Source organism: Vidua chalybeata, chromosome 20 (assembly GCF_026979565.1).
Source record: "Vidua chalybeata isolate OUT-0048 chromosome 20, bVidCha1 merged haplotype, whole genome shotgun sequence".
Lineage (NCBI taxonomy): Eukaryota > Metazoa > Chordata > Aves > Passeriformes > Viduidae > Vidua > Vidua chalybeata.
This window is the reverse complement of record NC_071549.1, coordinates 10,129,089-10,156,864: the sequence shown is the minus strand read 5'-3', so window position 1 is coordinate 10,156,864 and position 27,776 is coordinate 10,129,089. Positions and strand designations below refer to the sequence as shown.

Genomic DNA, 27,776 nt, shown 5'->3' with positions numbered 1-27,776 from the left:
TTTGCCTTGTGTGTTCATTCCATTTGCAGATCATCCCACACCATCCCATTGTGCTGTGTCTGTTTCCCATTCTGCTTTTCTCGATGATGAAGAATTTAGTGACTTTATGCAAGGGCCTGTTGAAACCCCCAAACTGGTGCCTCAATCCACCTCTCAGCCTTTCCATCCTGCCACTGAGGCTGGGCAGCTGCTTTCAGAGAGGGCTGTGCTCCACCCTGGCCCTCCAGCCCAGGCTCCAGTGTTATCCACCCTGCATGGTACAACTGGGCAGGTTCCTTATTTTCCTACCTCTGCATCTCCATCCAATACCCATAAAACAGGTAACTCTAAAGTATCTTCTTTTACATGTCACCCTCTGAGCTACACAGAGTCTTTACCTAATTTGTTGGTTTTTTTTTTTTTTTCAGCCTGGCTGGAAAAAATAATTTAGGCAATTAAGCAGAAACCTGCTGATCCATGGGAAAAGATGATTTTAGTCCCCTTCTTGCTTCCCTTAGAACTGCCTGTAAAAGCAAGTCATGTGTGGATCCAAATACACACATACCTGACCTTAGGTGAATTAAATCTTGTGTTTTAGCATCATCCTAAATCTGTGGGGTAGAAAAAAACACAGTTGAGATGGTGATATATGAAATAATGATTATGCTGCTGTGGAGCACTTGTGTGCTTCCTCCCTTGGAGGCTGAAGGGATGTTGGTGAGATGAACATGAAGAGTTTTGGAGCTGTAAGTAGATACTGGGCACTTCTGCTCCTGATGGCCTGGATGATTACGCAACAGTAATTGTAATGCAGGAAATTGTTTTGTGTCTTCCTCCTCTTACTTTGAATTTGCTGTGTTTGTGGTAAGTAAAGGGCAGAACCAGGCTCTGAAAGTGTCCAGAGAGGGTGGTGCTGTTGGTCTGAGCTGGGGCTGATCATCTCTAACTCATCAGTTGTACCAAAAGTGCTTCTCCTTTGAAAAGTGCGGAACTGCAGTCTGGGCAGTTCATAACAAAGTATAAATAATTCCTCCTGCTGTTTATTCAGGCTCTTCCTTGGAGGAGAAAGCCTTAGCTAATGGCTCAGATGAATCTGAACAAGAGCAAACCAAACTTAAAACGTCCGAAGTTGGGCACAAAGCCTCGGCTGCAAGCCAAGCCCATCCCAGTCTCACCAGCAGTGACTGGGATGTTGTAGGTGGACATGAAAGTGGTCCCACTGCTGCTGCAGAGGTGCACAAGGCTTCAGAACAAAACAGAGCAGTTGAAGAGTGTGGTGAGCAATCAAAACGTTTGACAGAATTTCAATCTAATGAGATGCTGCTTGGTGCTAACGCTCTGTTCACTAATTCCAAGGCCAACCCTGCGTAATTTTGCTCTGAACGCCTGCTTGAATAATATGTCAGTGCCTCCTGCTCCTTGCTCAAAGTGTAACTGCCATGATTTTGCTCTGAACTTTCTCCATGTGAGTTTATTGTTGTAATCACTTTTAACATGTTTGTTTAATCAGGTTCGCTGTTTTAAAATATTCTGTCCTGTCTTGGGGAAAAAGAAGTTGTGCTGTCTGAAGATATTTTTAAAAAACTATTTAGGGAAACTGGAGGGGATAAAATCTTGCCAGGTTAAAACTCTTAGCTAGTTAATACTCATTTCTCGAGTATTTGCTGCTCATACACATTATGTGTAAAACTACCTGTGCTTTAGGGTTGAATATTCAAAAGATAGTCTAGAGGAAAACTTGAAACAAGGCTTTGTTCCAGTTTGGATTTTGTTAAAACTGTTGACTGAGTATGGAAGGGGGGTTAAAACTGAAGAATAACGAGATCTGAGGAAGTGGCAAATTTATTTTACTTGGTTGGTGAAATGGAAGGAATTGCTTATATTAGAATGTGCTTGGAGTTGTGGGATAATTAGAAATTAGACTGCAGTCAAGAGGGAATCCATGTGGAAGATGAGGAGATGCAAGGGTACTGGGAAAGACAATGAAATCTGAAATGATGCTGATTTTGTTCAGAGCTCCATCCAAGGTGAGCATAAAATCTGCTGAGGGAGACTGAGGGGAAGAGTCCACATAGTGAAGAAGGAAATAACCGATTTTCAGGGAGTGAAGCGTGGCAGGTCATGTTACAAAAGCCTGTAGTGGTGAAGGTGGCTGTGGTGTCCCCTGGAGCTGCAGACTGGATACAGGTTTGTGGATGTGGGATACGATCTTGCTGAGGTTCAGTCCCTGGGCTCTTTGTGGATTTCCCAGGGGAGGATGTTGTGGGGTTTATGGTAGGTATGGATTTATTTATTCCACTAATAGCCCTAATAGCAGGGAGCTGATGGGAAGCTGAATTTGTTATGACACAGAACTGCTGTGAAACTTGAAGACAGTGAGACTTTAGGTTCTGTACATCTGCACGTTGAGGGAGGCACGTGAGGAGCTCCTAATTTCATTACATAAATAACTATGATCTATTACTGCCACATCATTCTAGTTATTATTTCATATTCTTGCAGTATCTGTTTTTCCTCTGAGCACAGTGATTCCAATCTGAAATCTTTGCCTGAAATGCTGAATGATGCTGACCAGCTGTGGTGTAGCCTCTTAAGATCATTGTACTCTGTATCCTAATGCAACTGTTTTCCTTACTGAATGGAATACCTTTAGGAGTTGGAGTGTTCCCTCCCCAGGACCCCATCCAGCAAATTATGCCTCCCTGGATTTACAACGACAGCTTGGTCCCAGGTAAAGCAACCAGTGGGCATTTGGCCAGGTGGGCAGTGCAAAGTGTGAATGTACCCGTGCCTGCATGGCCACTTACTGATCAAAGCCTTATTCCCTCATCAAAAGAATCCTGGATCTTTGATATGGTACATATTTATGGTGTCTTATCTGCATTTGAAGAAACGGGGGGTTTGACATTTGAGCATGTTAACAAATTCTAGATTAAACATTTATGGCAGCAGCTTATCCCAGCAGAGGGTGCATTGCTGATAATGCTGCTTTCGTGGGTATTCTGGTTTTTGGCATGTCTTGTAATTAGGCAGGCTCATTTCTGAAAGCTGTGTGTCTTCTATGTGTAAATAACACAGTGAATAGAAAATGAATTGCTGTAGTAAATATTGATTACACTGAGGTTTAAGTACATAAGGCTCTTAGAACTATCTTTTCATCTGGGTTATTCTGCAATTTCATTAAAGAAAAGTGGTTTGAAATGCAGCACTAAGTGTACTTTATTTAAAATATTTCTCAGTTTGAGTTAAACTTGTCTGTAAAGACCATCCAATAACACATTTAGATGAAACATGGTGATATAATGCAGTGCCAGAATGCTCTTGCTTTACCTTACACTGAGTGCTCCTGATTTGATATCATGTTGAGTTTGAGACAGCATAAAAAAGCAATAATAATTGAAAAGAGCAGTTGTCAGTGTCTAACGCTGCCTCCCTCACGACAGAGCTGTATAAGAAGATCTTAGAAACCACTCTGACTCCTGCTGGAATTGACACAGCCAAGCTCTACCCCATCCTGATGTCCTCGGGACTGCCCAGGGAGACCCTGGGGCAGATCTGGGCCTTGGCCAACCGCACCACGCCCGGGAAGCTCACCAAGGAGGAGCTCTACTCCGTGCTGGCCATGATAGCAGTGACCCAGGTATGCTCTTCCCTGGCAGCCCCCTGAGCAGCTGCCCTGGGCCTGCACACCTCCTGTAAAACACTGCTTCTGTTGGAGTCCAGCGGAGAAACTGCCCTGGTGACTTCAGTGGGGTTCTAATCTAAGCAATTTCATCACTTACATTTCAATTACTCTCTCCTTTAGTGTCAACTGAAGTTCTTAGAAATAGGTACAAATCTCATGTGTATGTATTTTTAATATCAAATGCAACAAGTGACAGGATAAGAATACGTGGCCTCAAGCTGTGCCAGGGGAGTTTCAGCTGGAACATGAGGAAGAATTTATTAATGGAAAAGTTTATTAAGCACTGGAAGGGGCTGCCCAGGGAGGTGGTGGAGTCCCCATCCCTGGAGGTGTCCAAGGAAGGACAATGCTCTGGGCTGGGTCACAGGGTGGGTCAAAAGATGGACTCAATGGCCTTGAAGGCCTTTTCCTACCTCGGGAATTCTGTGTTGAATATAATTCACCTACATAGACCTTGTTTGGATGTGGGAGGTTTGCTGGGAGCTTGACCAGTACCCTGCTCCTCGTTGGCTTCAGCACAACGAGCTGCAGACTGGAACTGAGAACACACTGCACCCTTTGATCAGCACTGCAGCTGTAACTAACTGTGTGCTTGTTGCCTCTGCAGAGAGGGATCCCTGCCGTGAGCCCTGACGTGCTGAACCAGTTTCCAGCCGCGCCCGTCCCCACCCTGTCCGGCTTCCCGGTGCCGCTGCCCGGCGGGGTGAGCCAGCCCCCGCTGCTGCCCGCGGCTCCCCCGGCCTCCGTGGGGCTGGGCATCGGGCCCTCTGTGATGGGCATGAGCATCCCCGGCCCTGCTCCTGCTCCTGCTCCTCCTCCTGCCCCTGCTCCAGCCCCGGCCCCGGCTCCAGCGGTTGGAGCTGCAGCACAGCCTTCCGGAGCCTTCCTGCCCTCCTACCCGCCCGGCCAGGTGAGCTCGCTCCCAGCCTGGAAAACCCCCTTCCCTGGAAGGGAAATTAGCCTGGCACTTACATGGTGAGAACAGGTTTTAAGTAAATGGCAAAAAAAAAAAAAAAAACCAACAGAGCTGAAATCCAGCATGTGACGTCTGAAAATGTGAAGTGCCGCTAAGGGCGTACTTTTATTTTTTCAGTTCTTTCTGGTGGCATTAGAAGAGGTACAAAAGTGTTCTGTATTCCAAAGAGGATTTTAGTTGTAGTTAGGATTTTGTAATGCACATAAAATGGAATTTTAGGTTAAACTGCACAGCAAACTCTAATAGCTGGTAAAATAGGAGTTTCAGGAGCAGCTGAGAGCACTGAAAACCTTCAGTTTACAAAGGTAAATCGTGTGGGGGATACATTTTGCTGTTTGCAGACATGCTTCATTCTTCAGAAAATATTTTTTGTGCTGCTATTAATTTTAAATTATTCATTGATTTAGATTATTAATATTTGTCTTGTATTAAAAGATGACATGTCTATGATCGATAACACATTTATTGTGAAATAATGATCTGTTGTTCATTCTTGCTCCCTGTAATCCTGTGTTTGTTTGAGTAGGGTGAGGTGCAGACATAGAGGAAGTGCTGATGATGCTGGTGTTGAAAAGTTCTTTTCCTTCTTTTCTTCCCCTCTAAATCACACACTGCTCCAAGCTGCTTTCTTGTTGTATGACAACTTGAAGAGCCAGCAGCATAGCAATTCATGTGTTGTTTGTAACCCAGGTAGTAAAACCAGAAGATGATGACTTCCAGGAGTTTCAGGATGCCTCAAAGTCTGGCTCTCTGGATGAGTCCTTCACTGATTTCCAGGGGGAGGCAGCCAAAGCAGCCAATTCCCAGCACCGGAGCAGGTACCAGGTCCTTGATGTTTCTGTCATTTCTCTGGCCACTGCGTAAACTTTTGATGCCTGACTATAAATCTCAATTGAAACATCATTCAGACTCCAGCAATCTTGGCTTTTCCTTTGGGAGACAAGATGTAATTCCTGATCAGGCAGGTTTTGTATAACAAAATAAATAAATATCTTTCCTCCCTTTGATAGTTTACAATCAACCTTTCAACATCTACAAAGACTACAGAATTTCAGCCTTCTTTCCTCTTTATGCACCTCCCAGGTGTCTAATTGTAGACAGACATATTGTGGGTAGGAGCTGGCTGTTCTTTGTGGCAAACAGAGCTCTGAATTCCATCAGATTCCATCCTTGATTACCAGGTGCTTCCTCAGCAAATGGGGATGTTCAACCCTATTGTTCTCTTATGTTAAGGCAAATGGCTTCTGTGTGAGAAATATAATTTTCCTGATGGCACAGAAGTCCAGAATGTTTTGGTTTGGAAGGGACCTTAAAGATCATCAGTTCCACCCCCTACCCTGGGCCAGAGGCACCTTCCATTAGATCAAATTGCTTCAAACCCTGTCCAGCCTGGCCTTGGGCACTCCCAGGGGTGTCAGTCAATGCCACATGGGTCTGAAGATGCTGATTTAAGTATGTCTTGTGTTAGATGTCATTTTGCAGCTGAAGCTAATCTGTTACTGAAAGTTTTGACAGAAAACTGTTGCACAATGGGGAAGTAGAGGATCATAAAGAAATATTTCAAAAATGGTGTTCCTTTTTCACTGCAGCAGTTCTCTTTATTCAGTTGTGAAAGCGTTCAGTTTTGAACAAAATGTTACAATGAGCTATAATCTAATTGCTTATGGAGCTTTATTTTAAAAAAAGCCATCTGTGGAGTACAGCTGATTAACCATTCCATTTGCCAAGATTGCATATCTAATAGCCTGCTTTGCAGGGATGGGAAATTTAATTATATTACCATAAGCTCTGTTATTTTGCCGTTGCACTGTCTGCCTGCAAGCACCACAGACCAGCATCAGCACATGTGTGCAAGTGCTTGGTTTGTGTGTTGCTTGTAGGCTGCTGATAAGGAGATTTAAATGTCTCTGGAAAGATTCTTGCTCCAGGCTGAAGAATGCAGTAGAAATTCATTCAGGTTTTCAATGTGAATGACACAAACTGGAGGTAGAAGGCATCGTTCATATGTAAAGGATGTTGTTGTGTGGAGCTGGCAAGGCCTGATAACGGGGGCTTGTGTGGAGGGCAAGCAAAGCTCTCTCCTAAATCTTCCAGCGTTTGCTAACAAGGTGTTAGGTTGTTGTGGCAGTTTTACTGGATAAAATAGAGTGTGTTTATGCAAAAAGACTTGCTTGTGTAACTGTGCACTAATCCTTATTTTGCTGACTAGATACCTGCCTAAACTTCCTGATTGGCACTGACAGAAATTCAGAGTTATTATTTTCCTTCCTTTGAACAGTGATCCCACTTTATTATCTTAATTTTACAATATGTAATGAGATATAATCAGAATTAGATAAGCTGAAAGTATGGAGCTGTTAAAATCTCGTGCAGTTTTAACTCTTTACTGTACCTAGTTCAATCAGGGGGAATTTTCATAGGGATAAATTAAGCAGGAGTGATTCCTGGCGTGTGTCTGTGTGCTTGGTCTCTCCTGGGCTACGAATTCCTTGGCATAAAGTTCTGGAGTTTTGTTCATGGTTTTGATAGAAATTAAAATCAAGAATGGTGCAGATTGACTTTGAACTAAAGAAATATGATTAGGTGAGATAAAGTGGGAATTTACCCAGCTGAGGTCACTTACATCAGGGGCTGGATTAAACATAGGTTTAGGAATGAAATTGTGTTGGCATAATAAGAGGCTCCTTTAAATAAAACCTGGAAATGCAGATTTCTTATGGATAAATTAAGGAACTTTGCTTTTCTCTCTTTTGTTTTTAGTGTTCCTTCTTTACTAATGCCACTCCCAGGTACTAAGCCACTTTCACCAGCTGACAAATATGCTGTGTTTAAAGGAATGGCAGCTGAGAAGCCTTCTGAGAGTGCAGCTGCTTTTGGAGGTAAAAGGACAAATACACAACCATTATGAGCAATTTATTGTACAGTTTCATATATCTTCTTTTTTGCATTGATAAGATATTCATATTTAAAAATCAGAGCAATGAATGTAACGTTTGCTGTATGAATTCATAATTTTGCTGTATGAATTCGTAATTTCTCTGTGTAAATGTATTTCTTTTCTCCTCTTCTCTAGATGGAGGGGACAAGTACAGCGCTTTCCGGGAATTAGAGCAACCAGCAGAAAGCAAATACTTGGGTAAGCACTGGGGCTTTATTGGATTTTCATTATCATTTGTAGCATTTCTCTTTGAGCTGCAGAATTTCCATCTCTGCAATTCTAAAATAATGGTGATGCTGCTTCTCTAAAAAACTTGGTAGGAAGTATCTTGAAAAAACAGGACAATATCCTATTGGAACAATGTGCTGATGGTATTTCTGGAAGGCTGGCATCTCTTCTGGGTGCTCCTGAGTTTTATTTTAAAGTGATGATGTGGTTGGAATTTGTTTTAAGTAAGGAGTCATTCATTTGTGAAACCCCTGTGGTGTTTTGTGAGCTTCTCATGCTTGGAACCTCTTCAGGATTAAATGCTTGCAGTAAAATGAAATAACATTTGATCTCTTTCTGTACATGTTCTATAATATAGAAAGTTGCTGTATTTGCCTGCTGTCAAGGTCTGACCACTCTTAACCCTTTCACCAGCTTACATTTCTAATGGAAAAGTTTGCAATTCTTCAGTAAGTTTACTTTGCTGTGCTGTTGCAGTTTTGATCAATGAGTTGCAATTTCAGGAATATTTATATTGTTGCTGAGCCAAATGAATTGGTTTGGAGGGGAGGGAGAATGCAATAAAAGGTCAGGTGTAGTGGTCCTTTACTGCCATTACTAAGAGTATTGTTTTAAATCTCAGTTAAACTGATTTAAAGTGTGACACTGTGGTAGCTTAATAATTAAATGCTAGTGGTGTGTTTCTAAAGAGAAAAAACCTATTTATTGGACACTTGTCTTAAAGTAAGCATCAATACTTTAAAATTACAAGTAGTCCAAGTATGTACATGCTGGTGAATGGGTTAAACAATGTTTTCATGTTCAAAACAAGAAAGCTATAAAATTAGCACACCAAAATATTGAATGTAAATTCAGTGAAAACATTCTTACCTCATGTTGGTTTTGTCTCAGCCATCTGGTGATCCCCCTGAAAAAGCTGCAATATTTCAGAGGGAGGAAGGGAGGAATTGCTTCCATAGAAAGCAAATACTGTATTGGTATAAGTGAAATTTAAAATTACATTCATTGTTTGGCAAACATGAGGAGGGTGAGGTGGGGAGAAGAACTTGCATGGAAGCCTCATGCAGGCAGTATTGATCTCCTTTTGAATCCATTTGTCATGGTGTGTTTTGATATTAAGTCAGTGTAAAGGGAGTTTAATGTCACTTTGAGGCAATTTGAGAGAATCAGGTGTTTGCTGGGGTGAAAAGTAGAATCAGTGCTCTTGACACCTGTGTGGCTCATGGAAGTGGAGTTTGCAGTTCCCTGTGCATCCCGAGGCCTTCCATTTAAACAGTTTGTGTAAAACCTTCTGACCCTGCATGAAGTAATTTGCTTGCTCGCATGGTGTGAACGTGCTGTGTTTGTTGTGCAGGGTTTAATTGTTGTTTTCTCCCTGTTTCCATTCCCAGGAGAGAACCTTGCAGAGTTCAAGCCCACAGGAGCCGACGATGGTTTCACGGATTTCAAAACCGCTGACAGCATCTCCCCGTTAGAGGCACCCTCAAAAGACAAAACCTTCCCTGCACCCTTCCCTCCTCTGCCCGCTCAGCCAAAACAGCCAGCACAAGCCAAGACCCCTTTGAATCTGGCAGACCTGGAGCTCTTTTCCTCTCCTGGAGAAAACAAGCAGCCATCCTTCCCACCTGCATTTAACACCTCAAAACCGGGCTCCTTTCCCCCCCCACCCCTTCCATCCGCCTCTGCCCAGCCAGCACCCAGCAAAACTTCAAGCTTAGCTGATGACTTTGGAGAGTTCAACCTTTTTGGGGAATTTTCTAACGGCGCATCAGCCAGTGGACAAGATGACTTTGCAGATTTTATGGCTTTCAACAACAGCGGGGGGTTTTCCGAACAAAAGCCTGACGACAAATACAATGCACTCAAGCTGGAGGCCAGCCCTGGTGCTCAGGCTGGCTCCTCAGGCAGCACAGTGAAGGGTGGGCAGAGCTCTGCCACCACTGCTACGCCCACCAAGTATGACATCTTCAAGCAGCTGTCCCTGGAAGGCTCTGGAGCGGGCTTCGAGGAGGCCAAGGACAGCGCGCTCTCCTCGGTGAAGAGCGATGATGACTTTGCCGACTTCCACTCCAAGTTTTCTTCCAGCGGCGCCGAGAAGTCGCTGGTGGACAAAGTGGCAGCTTTCAAGCAGGCCAAAGAAGACTCTGCTTCGGTGAAATCCCTGGATCTGCCTTCCATCGGCGGCAGCAGCGTGGGCAAGGAGGACTCCGAAGACGCGCTGTCGGTTCAGTTTGACATGAAACTGGCTGATGTGGGAGGAGATCTTAAGCATGTCATGTCTGATAGCTCTTTGGATTTGCCAACAGTTAGTGGCCAGCATCCACCAGCAGCAGGTGAGGAACTGGTTAGATTGCTCTGGTAACGTAGGTGGTGCAGATTCCGTGTTCTCTGTGCTCAATTACAGTATTATGCACTCGTCTTTCAGTAGTGGAAGACTCCTCAGTGTGTGTCCCCGCCAGCCACGGCCCCTCAGCAGGGCACCCTTTTGTTTTTGTCTTAGAAGACTATAAATATAACTAGCTGGAACAGCTTGAACTCCAGGCCAGTTTATTTTTGAGATTTAACATCATCATACTGGTACCTGTTTGCTATTGGCACTTAAGGGACTCGAGTGGAAAATATTCCGGTGCAAACAGTGTCATTCCATTGATATCAGCAAGATGATGGCAGAGCCTCACTTTAATCTCTTGTTTTCCACAAAGCATTTGACCTGGGGACTTCCCCATCGGCGCTTCCCAAGGGTCACTAATTGGGGCTGTTAATGAGAAGCTGACTAATCACCAACACCAGTGTGTTCCCCTTACAGTGGGACTCAGTCTGGGTAGGCAGGACTTTGCAGGACTGCAGCTGTAGAGTATTTCACACACCTTCCAGTGTTAAATCCCTCGTGGAAATCATTGTGCCAAGGGGCTGCAAGTGCTGATTGGGAGCTCTTGGACCTAAATTTAAACCATGGGACTTTCACTTTATCCTTATCAGGTTTCCACCTTCTTTAATTTCCCTTTATGACAACATTCCTGAGGGAGTGAACTGTCCATCTCTGACCTGATCACATACCATAAAACAAATTTCCCAAGTGTCCTGCTTTTTCTTTTCATATATACATAGGAGATAAGCTGTAGTTAAATGTTCTGTGGCCTTCAACAACATGGGAACCATTACTGTGTTCTAGGACAAGTTTTATGCAGTCAAAGGCTTTTCTGAACAGGGGGAACATACAAACTGTAACTGTAAAAGCTCTTGCTGCAGGAATTGGTTATTTCCACATGAACTATTTCTTCCATTTTTTGCAGATATGGGTAGAGAAAAAATATACAGTACTGTAATTTTGCATTATATGATATTTTTAAGTAGGGGAGAGAATTAAGTCGGCAACTTTGATGTGGAAGATACTCTCTAACAGGGTACAAAATATCAGGAATAATTTATTAGCAAAGACATTTAATTTTCATATTACTGCTTGGGAAAACTCCAAGTTGAGTGAGCTGTCAAAACGTAGCACCAACAGTGTATTCTTGAATGTTTACTTTGGGTTTGAAAGCACTTTTTCCTAATATTTTTCTAGTCTCTTTTGGTGGTAGTTTGACTTCTGTAGCTCTTTACAGGACGTGTGATTTTGCCACAGCAATCCCTGATGAATAATTGCTGATTGTGGCAGGAAAGCCTCTTTTTTTTTTTTGGTTTGTTTAAAGGGGTTAGCCCTTCATGTGCTTGTTGCTAAACTTTCGAACTCTGAAGTATTAATTAGAAGTTATTTTTATTAAACTTAACCAAGTCTGTATTCTCCTATGGTGCCAAGTTAGATGTTATTCCTAAAGGGAGAGTTTTGCTCCATTTAACTGTTTGGATTTGGTAGCAGGACGTGCTCTGGACACTCTGCTACAAACACTCCTGTGCTCATGTGTTCCTTTCTGTGTGTTTGATGCATTTCAAGCTGTGAACTGCTGATGGTCAAGTCCTTTTTTTTTTTTTTTTTTTTTTTTTTTTTCTTTTTTTCAGTTTACATGAAGTTAAAAAGCAGATTTTTTTTTTTTTCCTTTTTTTCCTCATCCTTTCCTTCGATCTGTAAATCTAATGTCAAAAAGGGACAGTATCCCTTTGGCACCTCCCTGCTGGGAGAGATTGTCCCGGGGAGCTGCACGTGTGCAAGCCCTGTGTCACATCTCCAGGGGAGCAGCAGCAGGACAGAGGTGCTGAGACATGGTTTGGCTTTGTGACGTGCCCACACAGAGGTGTTTGTCCCTTGGCTGTGAGCTTTGACATTTGTAGCTTCCAGGTATGGGCAGGTAGGTGCTTATGCTGGGAATTAGGGAGAAATCCTTGGCTTGCTTCCCATGCCAGGGCCCTGTGGTCTCCTGAGGGGTGAAAGGTTTCCAGATTTTCTCTCTCCAAAGGGGATACAGTCTCTTTAAACTCTTAACTCTCTGTGTGGAAGGTAGATGATACTAATGTTGCCTGATTTCTCTTGCATTTACTCCGTATAACCCTTTGAGCACTGGCTGCATGCTGTTAGTTTGAACCAGGCTGCTTCTTTTACACCAAATTTACATTTCACTCCGAGCTGAGAGCATTTGAATGGGCACCTGCTCCTGTTGGGTGAACCTGATTTGTTCTTCCTGCCAAAGGTTGCAGCCAGAGGAGCCCTGCCCCAGGCACCCTCAAAGGGTTATCTGCTGCACTGACACACCTGTAAAGTACCTTTTTCTTTGGCATTACTGGAGATTCTCTGTATATTTTAATCAACTTCAGGGTTTTTTTTGCTGCTTTTTCTAATGTCTGATTTCAACTAAACATTTCCTGTGTGAATGTGCCTTTTCAGATCTGCTTTGATATCTCTCTTCTGCAAGTATTGACCTGCATGCTTTACTCTGATACCGCCCTTCCGAGCTCCTCTGTATCCCTATCTTTTGTGATCTGTAAGTCCTGCTGTGTTAATAAATATTATCTTGGCATATTTTGAAAACGTGGGGGTGTGTGTGATTTGTTGCAAACTAGCAATGTATCTCTTCTTCCTCAAAAATGCAGAGTTTAAGGTTCTAGTATCCCCTTAAGCTGGTGGGTGCCTTTCTCTGGCAGAGCAGGGTGTGGGTGAGCTTCCTTCTCCTCTTCCAATGCTTTGACCTCGCTCCCTGTGACCTCCTGAATCTTTACCTGTCAACCTTAATAATATTTTTTCCAAATATCTGTGTTTGAGAGGGATGGAGTGGAGGAAATGTGTGGTGGCAGGGTTGTTTCTGTGAGTTGGCACTGAAAAACTGTGTTGCTGTCTAGACTTTTATGAGTAGAAGCCCACTCAATAATATTCTGATATTTATTTAGCTAATCCAGTGTGAGTTAACCAGAACCCCAAAGTAAATTTTCCATTTGGGAAGTTCTACCTTTTAAATATTGAAACTTTCAAACATGGATGACAGCTGCAAATTTTTGGCATGCAATTATGTCACTTCAAATTCCTCCAGCTCCTGAGCCACTGACAGCTTGGGATTAGCATCAAATTAGCAGACAAGGAAAAAAGCTAAAAATAATTGGGATGTGGAATAGTTAAAATGTTGTGGGGTTTTGGAGTTGCCACAAGAGCAGAAACCAGCCCAGGAAGCAGAATGTGGCTTTTCTTCTTTACACCGAGCTGGAGAGACTTTAAAAGGGAAAAAAAGGGAGAAAAACATAACACCCCTCCTTGGTTCTGCAGATCAGTAGGTCATGCCCAGCCCTAAAGGTTTTTAAATCAAATATAAAGCTGAGACCTAATTCTGCAGGGCTGGTGCAGCTTGTGTTTGTTCAGCCAGTCATTCCTGGAGGAGGCAGAGGAACGTTCATGACTGTATTTATGATGTTTTTGTCCAGACTTGACAGTCAGATTGACTCCCTTGCCCTCATTTGGGTTAATTCTGCACACAGAAGAGCTTATCCACCCTGGTTTATCCCGGGAAGGCTCTGACAGGGAGGGTGTGGATGTGTTTGCCATGGGCCTCTGTGGGACTGAGCTCCCAGTGTCAGCCCAGGGGTTTTGTTCTGCTGTGAAACGTTGTTTATCATGACCACTTCAAAATAATTACCAAATCCTGTAATTCCACAAGGTTTGGAGCCTTTTCTCTCTTATTTCCTTCATTTATGTCACATTCTTGATGGTTTCCACCTTAGCTACAGCCATTCTTTAGAGAAAGCAAGTGGCAATAATTCCCTTACTGTTAACAGTTCCAGGCTTCCCCAGCTGAGAATGGGGCTTGGGATTTCTCTGCTTGCTGACAGGCTGGTAGCAGCAGTGCATGAGGTTCCTGCAGTCTCCTGTCCCTTTGTGAGGCAGCAGGGAGCAGGTGGTGCCTGTCCCGGGGCTGCTGCTCAGGCTGCAGGGGATGTTCCCAGGGTAACAGCACTCGCTGATCTGCTCTGCTGGGAGCCTGTGTCACCCTAACAACCACAACGTGACACCAGAGCTGGGTTTATTCATCAGGCTCTAATATCCACTGAAACACAAAACCCTGAAAGTCTCCTTTGCTGGCTGAAATCCCTACATTTATACCAATGTCCCTGAGTTGTCTCTCTCAGTTTTCTTCAGGTAGTCACTAATGCTGTCAAGGGTTTTCCTTAAATGATTAAACTGTTGACATTGAAGGCTCCAGCTTGTAATTTGCCTCCAGCCATAACTTAATCCTTGGTAGTTGAAATAAATTATTATAGTTGGCTCAAATCAGGGGTGATAAGTTTTTCTGCAGATGAGATAAGACTGGGAAACAGTATTTTTAGCTGTATTTCATCCTGCTGTATGTTCCTTGCAGCCAGTGCTTTCCCTTGGCTGGCTCCTGCAGGTGCATCTGGTCCCAGGTGATGATCTAGCACCTTGGACTTTGGGTTCCACATTCTTATTTTTCATACTTCTCACTAAATTGTTTTAGGACTGCTTGAGCTGTTAACACTGACTCTGAATGCAGTGTTTTTCCAGTAATATAATATTCCTAGAAAAACGTTTACTCAGTGGAGTGATCCTTCTGGAATTATCAAAAAAAAAAAAAATCAAATGTACAGAATTGAACCATTGCATTTCACCTGAGCCCTTGCACCTCTTCAGAGGTTTTGTGTCTGCCTGAGTTCACACACAGAGAATCTTGACTCCTGGGTTGTGAATAATTAAACTATTGTTCTGCCTCCCCTGCCCTATTGATTGCAGGTCAGTTCAGGATTCCCCCTGGAGCCTGCTGCTGATCCTGCCTGTGCCTGAGCCAGGATTGGCTCAGCAGTGCCCTGACCTGGGCCTCTAGGATGTGTTTGCAGCTCAAAATCTCAGCAGTTACCAAAGGAATGATTCCCGACAGGATGTGAGCGTGCAGGTGCCGGGGTGGGATCACCACTCCTCCCTCTCTCTCCCAGGGGCACTGCAACAGTGGCCAGGCTCAGATCTTTGCTGCCTTTTGGAGCCAGCACAAAGTGAAGGGAAACAGAGGTTGCCTGGTAGCTGGTGGTATTTGCAGGATGCCAGGATTAATTACAGCTGGCTCACGTGCTGGAGCTGGTTCTGGCTCTCTCTTTCATGCAAAGCTTTCATTTCCCTTCTTTAAACAAAAACTTGAGAGCACAGGGTGTGGTGTGTGGTGATAAATCACCGGCCCCTTGCACTCAGAGCCTTCTTTCTGTGCCGGGAGCAGGTGATTTCATCCCTTTCTGTTTACCCTCTGCAGGCTGCTGCTCTGCACATCCACAGTTCCAGTGGCACTTGGAGATGTGTGTGCAGGGGCTCAGCTCTGGGTTTGGGATGCTGGCGAGGACCAAGCAGCTGCAGGAGGGCCCTGGGGAGGGGCTGGTGGGTGCCTCGCTGGCCCATGGCAGTGGCCACTGAACTGGGCCATGTGTTGCTTGGGTTTTTCATTAGCCATGTATGTGGGTCATGCCTGGGAAGCAGCCTGGAGCCTGGCCTGCTCTCCCCCTCCAGTGGGATGAATAAACCAAGGCAGAAATGGTTGGTTAGAATGGTTTCATCCTCGGGCTGGTGGCTGGAGTGCAGGAAGAGGACAGCTGGGAATTCAGCTTGTTCTTGTTCCCCCCGTGGCTCTGTCAGAGCCCAGTGTGCCAGCCCGTTCATCCCTTGGTGTTCAGCACCAGATCTCAGCCCCAGGCAGGCTCAGGGAAAACTCTCTGTGGTCTGGGTTTGCTGTTCCCACAGCTGCTGGACCCCGGGCAATCCAAACTGACAATTGTTCCTGCTGGAAAACAGATGCCAAAAGTAGGGTAGGGAGGGCTGGTTTGCTGGGGAGGGGGGGCTCATGCCCTCATGCAGACTGGCCAGCCCTGGCTCCGTGTGCCTTCACTGGGATCAGTGTCAGTGTGGAGCTGAAAGATCAGTGGGGTGGGAGCAGCCAGAGCCCCCGGGCACTGCAGGCTCTGAGCTCACACCTGCCCCTGGCAGGGAGAAGAACCCATTGGGCCATGTAACCACCAGGTGGGTATAAATGTTCGGAGCTTTCTGCAAAATAATTGGATTTTCTCTGGACTTAGCTTTTACAAACTATTTATTCAGTTAGAACATGATCTCTGCAATATCCCTGTCAGTGCTGGCACCTGGAAGTTTGACGAGTCGGCCGTGCGGCACTGCAGGAGCCCTGATAAGCTCAAACAGGATTTCTAGGCTTTTTTAGATCCTTGCAGCACATTTTTACATGTTATTTGTATCAAAGCATGAATATAAAATTAAAGTGTATTAATACTTTATCAGAGGAACGGAAAAGTCAGCCCAGTCTTCTGTGTGGTTGGATTCGATAAGATGAAATAACGCATTAAAGGTGTTTGAGTTGTAACATTTATATTTTGATTGTAGATTCTGCAGCCAGAAAACTCAACTGGTGATCTGTGCAGCCTGGACTGGCCAGAAATTCTTTTTTTTTTAGTGTTTCTTCACTACCATAGTGGTATGGTGACTTTCAGCTTAAAATGTAAGACGGCACTCAAAGGTCAAGGCTTGCATTCATTGAACAGAGAAATTTTTGTATGAAATGCTCAGGTATTTTCCAGATTATTTTTGTGCAAACTCCAATCCTCAGCGAGTACAACAATTCCTTGTGTCTGTTCTTGCAGTTCCTCCAGGCTCTCAGCAAGTCGTTCTTAGGCGGCGCAGAGAGTTTAAGGTTTGAACTTCAGCTCCTAATTGTGGGGGTTTGTTTCAGATGTGGATGACTTAAAGGCTGGCCCGTTGGGAAGCTGTCACAGTGGCTCTGCAGTCAGCAGCCTGGCGAGCTACGACTGGTCCGGCTCCGACAGGGACGACGGCCAGCAGGGCAAGAGGCTCTCCTGCTTCGCCCAGCCCGCGGGGAGCGGCTCCTCCGCGGCCACCTCTGTCCTCCAGAAGAAGGAGACCTTCTTTGGCAGCTCAGAAAACATCACCATGACAACGGTTTCCAAAGTGACAACCTTCTCCAGCGAGGATGCTTTGCAGGATGTTTCCTTCGCAGCCTTTGCGAACTTTAAGGACTCGGGGCCGGTCTCCAGCGGTCCCAGCGACGACGACGTCGGGGACTTTGGGGATTTTGCCAGACTTCCCTCGGAAGCTCAGGATGCAGCGGCAGCTGACGCAGCCCCGGGCGCGGATTTCCTCGCTGGAGTCTCCTCTGAGCTGCGGAGAGAGGCCGCAGATGACTTTGGAGAGTTCCAAAGTGAAAAACCGAAAATCAGCAAGTTTGATTTCTTGGTGGCAACTTCCCAAGGCAAGGTGAAATCCAGTGAGGAGATGATCAAGAGTGAGCTGGCCACCTTTGACCTGTCTGTGCAAGGTAAGCCTGCCCACGGTGGAGGAACCTCATGATGCATGTGCTCATCAAAGGCTGGTTTTCCTAATTGAATTATAAATTAGCTAACGGGGATTGTTCCAAAGGCTGCTGGAAACGACCTGAACCTTCTCATTGATTTCTGTGGCATTTGGAGCAGGTCTTTTTCTACAAGGAAAATATTTGTTGTGCCAAAAACCTGTAAGAATTGAGGGACTTGGGGAAATCTGCAGCAGTCACTGAGTAAAGAGAAATATTTGTTCTTCTGGAGGAGCGGGACAGCCCTTGCTGCCACTTCATTCATTTTAAACAGCCTGGGTCTTTAGAGTGAAGGAATAACTTTTTACAACCTGACTTTTTAGGGTCTCATAAGAGGAGCCTGAGCCTGGGGGACAGAGAAATCAGTCGCTCTTCACCTCTGCCAGCCCTGGAGCAGCCGTTCAGGGACCGCTCGAACACTCTGAGCGAGAAGCCAGCCCTGCCCGTGATCAGGGACAAGTACAAGGACCTCACTGGGGAGGTGGAGGTAAGGAGCTGGCTGGAACACACCTGAGCTGGCACTGACATCAAGGGGCTTCTGTATCCAACTTTTTGGGACTTTGCCTGTTGGAGGATGGGCGTGACTGTGAGATGTGTCCGGGCGCAGTCGGATGTTGTGAGTGGAGCCTGGAAGTTCCTTCTCTCACATCTTTAAAGGGAAGTGGGAAAACAGAGAAAGTTGTCTGAAACACAGAATCACTTGACCTTGCAGCCTAAGCTTATGACTGGAAATTAGTTACAGTTTAAATCTAATCCCAGCTTTGGCAGAGACTGTTTGCTTTGGGAAATGGCATCACTTTTTGGCTGTGTGGTAGTTATTTCTCTTACTCATCCTGAGAAGAGATGGGAAAAGGACTTGGATTAAATTCTGCTAATCCCCATTGCTAGAACAGCAGACTGTAACAAATGTGTCAGCAGGAGGTGTGTGCAATGAAACCTTTTACCCACCCCTATACATTCTCCTTTTGAAACTCATTCCCACTCCCAGAAATCAAATTTTAGAGTTCAGGTGCATAGAGAGTCTTGGAAGAATGGGGGAGAAATTAGGAACAGATCTGTTAAAAGTTCACACAGCTGATCTGCAAATAGTCTTTTGAAATGCCTGTCTGCTGTGTGTCTGTTGTGTAGGAGAGAGGGAGAGAAATGTGTGTAGGAACAAGACTGAGCCTGTCCTTCTCTTTGCTCTAGGAGAGTGAGAGGTACGCCTACGAGTGGCAGAGGTGCCTGGAGAGTGCCCTGCAGGTGAGTGTGGCTCCTCCAGATCCTTCCCTCCCTGCCTCACTCAGTGTTTGAGACCAACAGGCAGAGAAGGGGTGGGAATCAGCCCTGGGAATTACAGTTTTTAAACCAAAAGCTGCCACCTCCTCAGCTGGACACCCTACACTAATCTCCCCGTCGCTGGGGATTAGTTTGGCTTTTCCCTAAATATTCCACATCTCTGGTTAGTGGGGTGGTCCCGTGTTTGGGTGCCCAGTATTGTGTGCTCAGGGCACTGGTACCAGTGCCTGGCTCCTCAGGGCTTCCTGAGGGACAGAACTGTTGGTGTGCTGTGCCCAGGGACCGTTCATGTGCTGCTGGGGATATTTCACAGCCAGATCAGTGCTGCTGAACATTTCTTCTTTGCACTTCAGTATTAGAGAGCCCAAACTGTGAATGCTCTTATTAAATTAGACAGCAAGGCATGCATGCTCCTAAAACTCTTAATTTGGTAATGAAACTATTGGGGGGAATACATTAAGGTTTTAAACGTTCACACTTTCCCCTGATCTACTTAAGCAGGAGTGTATAAAAACGTGTGATGGAGTGTGGCAATCATTTCTTTTTTAATTTGTCTCCTTTTCCAAATAACACTTTCTGCTGGGGGCAATCTTATTTGTAATGATTATTTAAAGATGGAAACCCCATCATTTTATGAAATTCATTCCCACCAGGTCATAAAGAAAGCAAACGACACCTTAAATGGAATCAGCAGTTCATCTGTTTGCACTGAAGTTATCCAGTCTGCTCAAGGCATGGAGTATTTACAGGGTATGTTTTCATTTTCCACATGTTCTACACTGAAAGTTCTTCCCTGAAAAACAAGAATATAGAATCACTCTTCCCCAAGTGGCATTATTTTTAATCCTAACCTTTGCCTGCATCTGAATAATGAAGAGCTCTTCTGCCAAATAAATGTAACTCCAGCTTTGAACTGACCCTCCATGGCCACCCCTCCTGTGCCACTCTGGTTTTGCCATTTCTGAGTTCTGATCCAGTGCATTCTCTGCAATCCTCCCCTGTTTTACATCCACAGGGGTTGTTGAAGTCTACAGAGTGACAAAGAGGGTGGAGCTGGGCATCAAAGCAACTGCTGTTTGCAGTGAGAAGCTGCAGCAGCTGCTGAAGGATATTGATAAAGTGTGGAACAACCTGATCAGCTTCATGTCCCTGGCTGCTCTAACGGTAAGACCCAAATAAGCTGCCTGGTCACTAAAACAAATGTCATAATTTTATTTAAAGAGGCTTTGCAGGGTGTGGCGAGTTCATTGTTTGTGTTTCTTGTCTTGGAAAATGGAAATGAACTTATTTGTGAAAGCCAGTTTAGAAACCTCTAAGAAAACTGTTATTTGTGCACAAACATGATGTTGTCTTACTTGTACCTTAATGATTCAGGTGATATCCTGGGTGTCTGTGGACATCTCCAGTAAGGCAAGTTTAATACAATCCAAATAAGCCATTTTACAAAGGCAGAATGACAAGGACAAGTCTTGTTTTTAATATCCCTGCAATTGGCTTTAATGCTCACAATTCCATAACACTCAGTGGAGCAACACAGAACAACTAAACTGTTTTCCCTTCTCTCTGCATTTGGAAATGCCTGAGCTTGTTCTGGTTCCTGCCATGGACTAAATGCTCTGCCCTGCCAGGAAAAGCTCCCAGCCAGGCTGGTAGGAGCTGGAGAGCTTTGGGCATGGCTGGGTGAGGGGGACAGGCAGGGAAGGCCCTTTGGAGCAGGAGCATCCCATGGGAAGGGTCTGCAGAGGAGCTGGGATAGAGGGGGGCACACAGAGGTGCAGAACAGACACAAAGGGAAGGCAGGAAAACCACCCTGCCAGTAAATACCTTGTGGGGTTTGTGTTGCAGGAGATACAATGTGCAAAATCGCTTCCTTTAACCGTGGAAACTCATCATTTTAGAGAATCACCCATTTTTGTGTGCTTTATATTGAGTGACACAGTGGATCTTTTGACTCAGTGCATATCCAAGGAGCCTCCAGGATCAGCACATCCCACCAAGCATCACTGAGCAGATCATTACCATGGGGAGGTTTCCTCTGAGCATTTTAATTTGTGGTTTCCTCCTTGCACTGCAGCTGTGGCCACAAAGGGTTTTTCCTTCCCAATAAACACTTATTTATTAGTAAGGCTTGGAATTCTTGGTTTCTGCTTGAAATACCCATCTCCAGCTCACTGTCATTCCCTGCAAGGCAGGTGTCATAAATGATCAGTCCCTTTTTACACACCTTGTGCACATTTTAAACCTCCCCAGGTATTTTGGTGATGTCCTGTGATGCACAGAGCCTGCCATCCTAGGAAATTTATATCCTCAGTGTTTTCCTGCCTGGCAGAGGAAGCTGATAGACCTGGATTCACCTGTTTGAACTCTGGCATTGCTGATAGGAGCAACCCCAGGAGCTGCCAGGATCTTTTCCCAATTTAAACAGGTGGATTAAAATGCAGTTGCTAAAGTGCTTTTCCTTGGGAGATTACAGGGATTACCTGCAAGTCCAGAGCTTGGCCCCGTGTCCTCTGAGCAGCTCCTGGCTCGTAGCTCCAGCTGAAGGTGAAGCACAGCAGGAGCTGCAAACAGGGACTTCTCACATGCACACAGAGTCCAGAGGGACTCGTGCCTCCTGTGATTCTCCAGATCCCCCCTGTTCTTGCCTCCCTTGCCCACGGGGTTCACGGGGAGGGGTGGAACCCACACTTCCCTGGTGTAACAGTCACGGATCCTAAATGCTGCAGAGGTGCCAATTAACTGCAGAGAAGGATTCCAGCTCCCAGGCATGGCTTGGAAAGGTTAATTTTATCTTTTAAAGGATTTTGTTGCAAGGTAATTTTATGCACAGCCTTGTGGTTTTTCACAGCAAATTGCAGGATGACCTTCTCATTTGCTTCACTCATGCATTTGGTAAACAAATATTAGAGTGCCTTTATTAATTTGATTGATCTACTTAGAGTTTAAAGTGTGGTTTTTTTCAGGATTCCAGTTTCTCTCCAGCCATTCAGCAGGGCAGCATGAGCAGCATACCCACAGTGTGGATTAAGACACACATGGCCTGGGATCACACCATTTTTTAAGCTTCTTGCATTTCTAGTCATTGTTTTTATTTGCATTACTATCTTCAGTGAAAAATTTGAACAATTTTGTATCATCTTTGTGCATTGCTTTAATTGATAATTTATCCTGTGGCTGAAATGTGAGGTTAAGTACTGGAAAAGTGACACAATAATTCATTATTTACAGGCTTATTCTCCCACCCTTTGCCTGTCTTTAACCTGAGCATGTGTGTGGCTGGTGGCCTGAGTTCCATGGTTTGGTTAACCTTAATATCCCATTTTGTGCTGCTCTGCCATATTGTGGGTTCAAAAAAAAAAAAAAAAAAAAAAAAAAAAAAACCAACAACCCAAAAAGAGAAAACCAGCTGCCCTTTCTTGCTGAGGCAGTACCAGGACAATGAGCCCTGCTGCAGCCACCTCCCCAGGCTGGCTGGGAGAGCTCCCTCCCCACAGCTGCACAAACACCTGCAGATCCTCTGTTTGCCTTCCCCCAGTTCCCAGTGCTCCTTTCCCTTTGGATGTGGGGATGTGCAGCTCAAGGGTTCCTTCCTTGGTAGCTGAGGCCTTTTTAAAGACTTTGAGTGGTATAAATTGGTGCTGGTGGAGATGGCAAATCCATCCTGACAGCTCTGCTGGTTGTCACCCTGCCATGCCACGTGACATGCTGCCTCTTGGTGCTCAGTAATTCTTATCATGAAACTTTCTCAGGCACTGAAAATGCCCAAAAGTTCCTGTCTCCTCTCTTTAGCCAGATGAAAACTCCCTGGATTTCTCTTCCTGTATGCTGCGCCCCGGGATTAAAAATGCCCAGGACCTTGCCTGTGGAGTGTGTCTCCTAAACGTGGATTCCAGAAGCAAAGTAAGTGTGTGGTGCTTGAACTCCTTCTGAATTTACACTTTGGGCTTCCATTTGTAGCATCCCAGCCTGGTTTGGGTTGGAAGGGACCTTAAAGCCCATCCAGTGCCCCCTGGGCCATGGCAGGGACACCTCCCACTGTCCCAGGCTCTCCAGCCTGCCCTTGGACACTTCCAAGGATGGGTGTACTGAAAAAAATATTCATGGTTATAATTTCTAAACTCAGACCTGTAGATGGGTCTCAGTAAAATCTTATAATGGCATGTCCAGTGTTCCTTGGGCTTTGGTGTGACACAGCTGTGGAGAAAGGGTTGAGTTTAATTGTTGGTAATGGGCAAGAAACAGAGATACTAAGATTGAAAAAGACATACTTTTTTAACAAATAAACATCTTTTAATGACTTTTTCTTCACGAAATGGCTCACCAGAGGGGACTGTTGCCATGAACAGAGCTGGGAGGGACTCCCAGGACATGTGCAGAGTTGTGCCAACCAGTTAAAACTAGAGGCACTTTTCCTGACTTTTTTTGGTTTCAACGTTATTTCAGAAAGAAGAGAAACCTGTGGAAGAACTGCCCAAAAAAGTATGACTCTGTAAAAAACATTCTTTCTGGACTCATTCTTCCTGAGTGTGGAAGGCTGAGCTGCTCATGGGCTCTCAGCTGTCATTCTCAATTGTACCAATCATTAATCCTCTTCTCCAGTCATGTTTTGTGGCCGTTAACTCTTGATCTGATCAACTAACATGCTCCAGAGCCTCCCCCTGTCTGTCTGCATGCCTGTACCTTGTGCCCAGCTCTCTGGTTTTGTGCTCCTTCTGTTGTGTGGTAGAAAAATCCCCGAGTCCCTGAATTTGTGCTGCCTGGGTGTCTGTAGCAAGAGAGGGGGGATTTCAGGGGCTTTGTGCTAGAAATATTGACTTTTGGCTTTGTGTAGCAGGCAGTGGCATTTTTAGAAATCTCTGCAGGAAATCCAGGGTGTGGAGAGCAGGGCTGGGTTATTTTTTTTTTTTTAAACAGGGAGCTGTGAGGCATTGGAAAATATCTCCTAGCAACAAACAGCGAGGTGGTTTCAGCCTGTTCATGGCTTCACACGCTCAGAGGCTCCTATTGTAAAGCAGCTTCAATTAACAGGAGGAAGTAGATCAAATTCTACCTGAAATAACACTAATAGCAAGAATTGCACCTGCCTAATCCACAGCCAGGCTGGAGCCAGGGAAATAAATGCAGGAGCTGTCTGCTGGCAAGCAGGACAAGCTTCTCCTGCGGTAGGGAGGTGGAACAGAACCAGAAGATGCAGGGAGCAAGGTGAGTGAGCTGCCAGGGCTCAGGCCAGGGCTCCCTTCCTGCAGGTGTAGGTTGGCTCAGCTGTGATGGCTGAAGGTTTTGTCCACCTGCAGCTGAAATCAAAAGGAGTTGATGGGGTGCAGTGCTCAGGGGAGAGTCCTGTGCTGTTTCCCACTCTGGGTTTAGAGCCTGGAGGGGATCAGGCTGTCACACTTGTTTCAATTCTTCTTGCAGGCCTTTAATTCCGAGACAGATAACTTCAAGCTGGCATATGGAGGGCACCAGTACCACGCCAGCTGTGCCAACTTCTGGATCAACTGCGTGGAGCCCAAACCCCCGGGTCTCATCCTGCCAGACCTGCTCTGAGAGCAGCTGCACTGCAGGTGGAGCTTTGGGTCTCACCGTGCAGGACTTGGGGTGACTGCTCTGGTGGAGAGGCTGCAGCTGGGGTCAGGGCTTGAAACCTTTGGGGCTGATTTTCGGTCCAAAAATCAACGGATTAAAGCCACTGTTACAGGTGGTGAAGAATTCACTTGTAATGGCCAAGGTTTCAGGAATAACTGGAAAGTATGTAGTATGGAAAAAAAAAAAAAAAAAAAAAAAAAGAAGAAGTGGCATTTCAGTCTTTCTGAAGATGAAAACGTTATCCTGTGTAAAAGCAGCCTGGTAACTATGTGCATAAACCTGGGAGAGGCCAGCATGGAGCTTCCCAGAGAACCTGGAATGCTGGGCTGATTTGCATAGAAGCAACCACTTAAATACTTGAAGTCTGCATTTGCAAGCAAATCTTTAACGTTTTTGGGACACAGACCTTGATGTTCTTTAAGTATTTGCTGCTGTGGTATCACAGCACATGAGTCACAGCAGCATCCAGGCAGAATGAATTATTGACTCAGGAGGAGAAGCTGCTGGGTGTTTGTGCTTCCACTGCTCTGTGCTGGAAGTTGTGCTGGATGCAGAACTGGTTAGTGCTGGAAGGTGAGGACTGGAAAACTGCTGTAATTTTCCCTGTGCTGTGTGGATTCTGTAGTGCAGGCAGCTGGAGTTCAAAACTCAGAGTCTTTGTTGTAAATACAGACAAACTTCCCTGGATTTGTCCTGAGCTCCAGGCAGGGTTTTGTCTCTCCTGACCTTTTGGGAGCTGTGTGGCTGCAGCTCTGCTGAAAGCTGGACTCTGCTGATGCAGCACATCTGCTGCTGTGGAGATTCCTTCCCTTTTTTGGCTGTGGAGATGCTGTTCCTGATGGGATGGGATGGCTGTGTGTTAATCCTGCAGTCTGCTGCTACCTGTAGCAACGTGTTCCTGTGACTCAGAGCTGGCAGCACAAGGTGGCCCCTGGCTCCTGCAGCAGGGAGTGGGATTTAACACCCAAAGGGATTTAACCCTGGAATTTGGTGGTCTCAGCAAGCTGTGTTTGAAGCAGGCATTGTGTCCCTGCTGGTTGGTGGCTTTTGTAGGTGCCTCTCTGGACAGGTTTGTGTCACAGACTCTCACTAAATGTTACCTGTACATCTAAAGTACCTGGTTCCTGCTTCAGATCCAATATCCAGAGGCCAGTGCAGTCAATGGAGTGCTGCTTACAGGATTTTAAACCTGGGGGAGCTTCATGGTGTTAAAAGAGACATCCCAGGGCCCTGTCTAGGGAATGAAGTGGGGTGTAAATCCATAGGGTGCAACTTTCTCCTTAATTCTTTGGCTTAGTCTCTCAGATCTGTTCCTTTCCTCCAGAGAGCTCAACAGCTTCTCCAAGTTAATCCTGCCCCCATTACAAGTACCTGACACTGACCTGTGGTTATTTGCTGAAACAGAAACTACAATGAGGAAAACGATGCTTTGTATTTCAAAAACAAACAGGCTTAGTTATACAAAACTATTAATTAGCCCAAATGAAAGAATCTTGGCTCAGAGGTGTCTGGCTCCTTCCTTACACCAATTACCATAAATCTCCTTGCTGCCTCAAATTAGCTCATTCATGAAATAAAGCACCGTGTGCCTCCAGCTCCAGCTGATCCAGAGGCAGATTTCCCGTGCTGTGCCTCCCACATCCTGCCCAGTAATTACCAAAAAAAGCAGGGAAACAACTCCTTGCTTCTCTGCCTTTCATTTATTAGGTGGGAGAGAGCTCCAGCACCACAGCTTGTGCCCACAGCCCTTGTTTTGCAGCACAGTGAGGCTGCTGTGCCCCTCACCAGTGTTCCCACAGGAGTCTGGGGGCAGGGAGCCACTGGCAGGTATTCTCCAGTGGCTGGGAGAGGCTGGTGCTGAGGGAATGCTGTACTGGGAAAAGGGAGTTTACTGTCAGCCAACACAGCTCCCCAGCACTTTGCTAGAGAGGAATTTTTTCCCCCAGTTTAAAGAAAATGCCACAATTAAGAGGCCATGGAGTGAAATTTAAAGCATTGTCACAGGAGCATCTTCCATGCTGGTTTTTCTGTGCCTGTTACCAGGTGAGCCCCTCTCTGAGCTGCAGCCAGCGTCTCTTTTGGCCCATAAAAAAAGGAATGGACGTTCACAATTCACTGAAGGGTGACACTGCTGCTCTCCTGCCCCCACAGCAGGGACAGCAGCAGGCACCATCCCTGCCCTTGTGGGGCAGGAAGGGCTCTGCTCCAGCAGCTTCAGCCATGGGAACACAGGGAGGGTTTCATGGAGATCCCCTGGATAAAGGCATCGCACAAGGAGGATCAGCTGCAGATCCCAGTCATTCCAATGACTCACTGGAGCATTCAGCATCCTCTCGGATGTTGTTGCCAGCCAAAGCCCAGTGTCCTTCCAAGCTGTATCCAAGGTGACAGGATTGTCACAGCCCACCTTCCCCCGCTGCCTTCCCTTTGCTTGTGTCCAATTTCAGACCTGTAACTCCTTTTCCTGCATGGATTCTCTCACTGGAAAAGAGAAATGAGATTTTCTTTGGTTTTTTATCTACGTGTAGATAGATAAAAGGGGCTGCCTTGGCGTGACCTGTGGGGAGTGGGGTTTCTGTCTCTTTGTGTACATTTGGAGTTCTGAGGAATTACTTGCTCGGTTATTTAATGTATTTATGGCTTAACCCCGTTGTGTTCCTGGTGCTCCCCTGCCCTGGCAGCTGCTCCAGCCTCTCCCCTGCCCCTCCCTCCTGGTGTTTGGCCTCCCTGCAGCCCCTCAGAGGTCACCTGTGCCCTGGGCACTGTCACCTCCTGCACTCACCATTCATTCCAAGGACTTTTCCTCCTGGCTGGGGTTGGTGGGAGCAGCTCCTTCCCTGAAATCCCTGCAGGCTGTGGGGTGAGGGTGAGGTTCAGCCCCAGGCTGAGCAGGAGCTCATGTCCTTTCAGCTGCACTGGGAATCATAAACTTGAAACAAAACCTGCCTTTCCAATAAAAGCTGCTATTGTACAAACTGCTGCTTTGGATTTAATTCTGCACCTGTATTTAATTCCAGTTCTCAATGTTAAAATAGGAATGTCATAATTTTATGAAGAAGAGCAATCAGAAAACTTCTCTTTGTATTGTGATTCTTCTCCTGCCCTCTGGGCAAATGTTATTTTTCTTCCAGAAGTGGTTTTGTGATTATTTGGGTTTGTGCTGTGCTGGAGTTGCTGCTGATATTTTAAATCCAGTGAGAATAAGTGTTATTAATTGACTTTAGTACCTTGTTTACTCCCTTAATTCCTGCAATGATTTATAAATCCTCTGTTGAGATTCAAACCTGGTGTTCAATAAAAAGCTCGTTTCATATCTGA

General features: G+C 45.5%; 1 protein-coding gene across 5 annotated transcripts in view; it reads left to right on the top strand.

Annotated features, from left to right (window-relative positions):
* The window catches only part of SYNRG (synergin gamma), a 36,074-nt gene extending 8,298 nt beyond the window's left edge, over positions 1-27,776 (top strand). Inside the window, exons 7-23 of one of the 5 annotated variants that reach the window (XM_053961006.1) lie at positions 30-320; positions 1,028-1,255; positions 2,633-2,710; positions 3,423-3,619; positions 4,272-4,574; positions 5,331-5,458; positions 7,401-7,519; positions 7,714-7,776; positions 9,198-10,139; positions 16,959-17,561; positions 17,918-18,081; positions 18,783-18,836; positions 19,526-19,622; positions 19,888-20,036; positions 22,662-22,772; positions 23,316-23,351; positions 24,288-27,776. In XM_053961006.1, coding sequence (XP_053816981.1) covers positions 30-320; positions 1,028-1,255; positions 2,633-2,710; positions 3,423-3,619; positions 4,272-4,574; positions 5,331-5,458; positions 7,401-7,519; positions 7,714-7,776; positions 9,198-10,139; positions 16,959-17,561; positions 17,918-18,081; positions 18,783-18,836; positions 19,526-19,622; positions 19,888-20,036; positions 22,662-22,772; positions 23,316-23,351; positions 24,288-24,419 — 3,695 coding nt within the window. In that variant the 3' untranslated portion in view covers positions 24,420-27,776. The remainder of the gene's footprint in view (positions 1-29; positions 321-1,027; positions 1,256-2,632; positions 2,711-3,422; positions 3,620-4,271; positions 4,575-5,330; positions 5,459-7,400; positions 7,520-7,713; positions 7,777-9,197; positions 10,140-16,958; positions 17,562-17,917; positions 18,082-18,782; positions 18,837-19,525; positions 19,623-19,887; positions 20,037-22,661; positions 22,773-23,315; positions 23,352-24,287) is intronic. The other 4 variants (XM_053961008.1, XM_053961007.1, XM_053961009.1 and 1 more) reach the window with 4 other exon arrangements.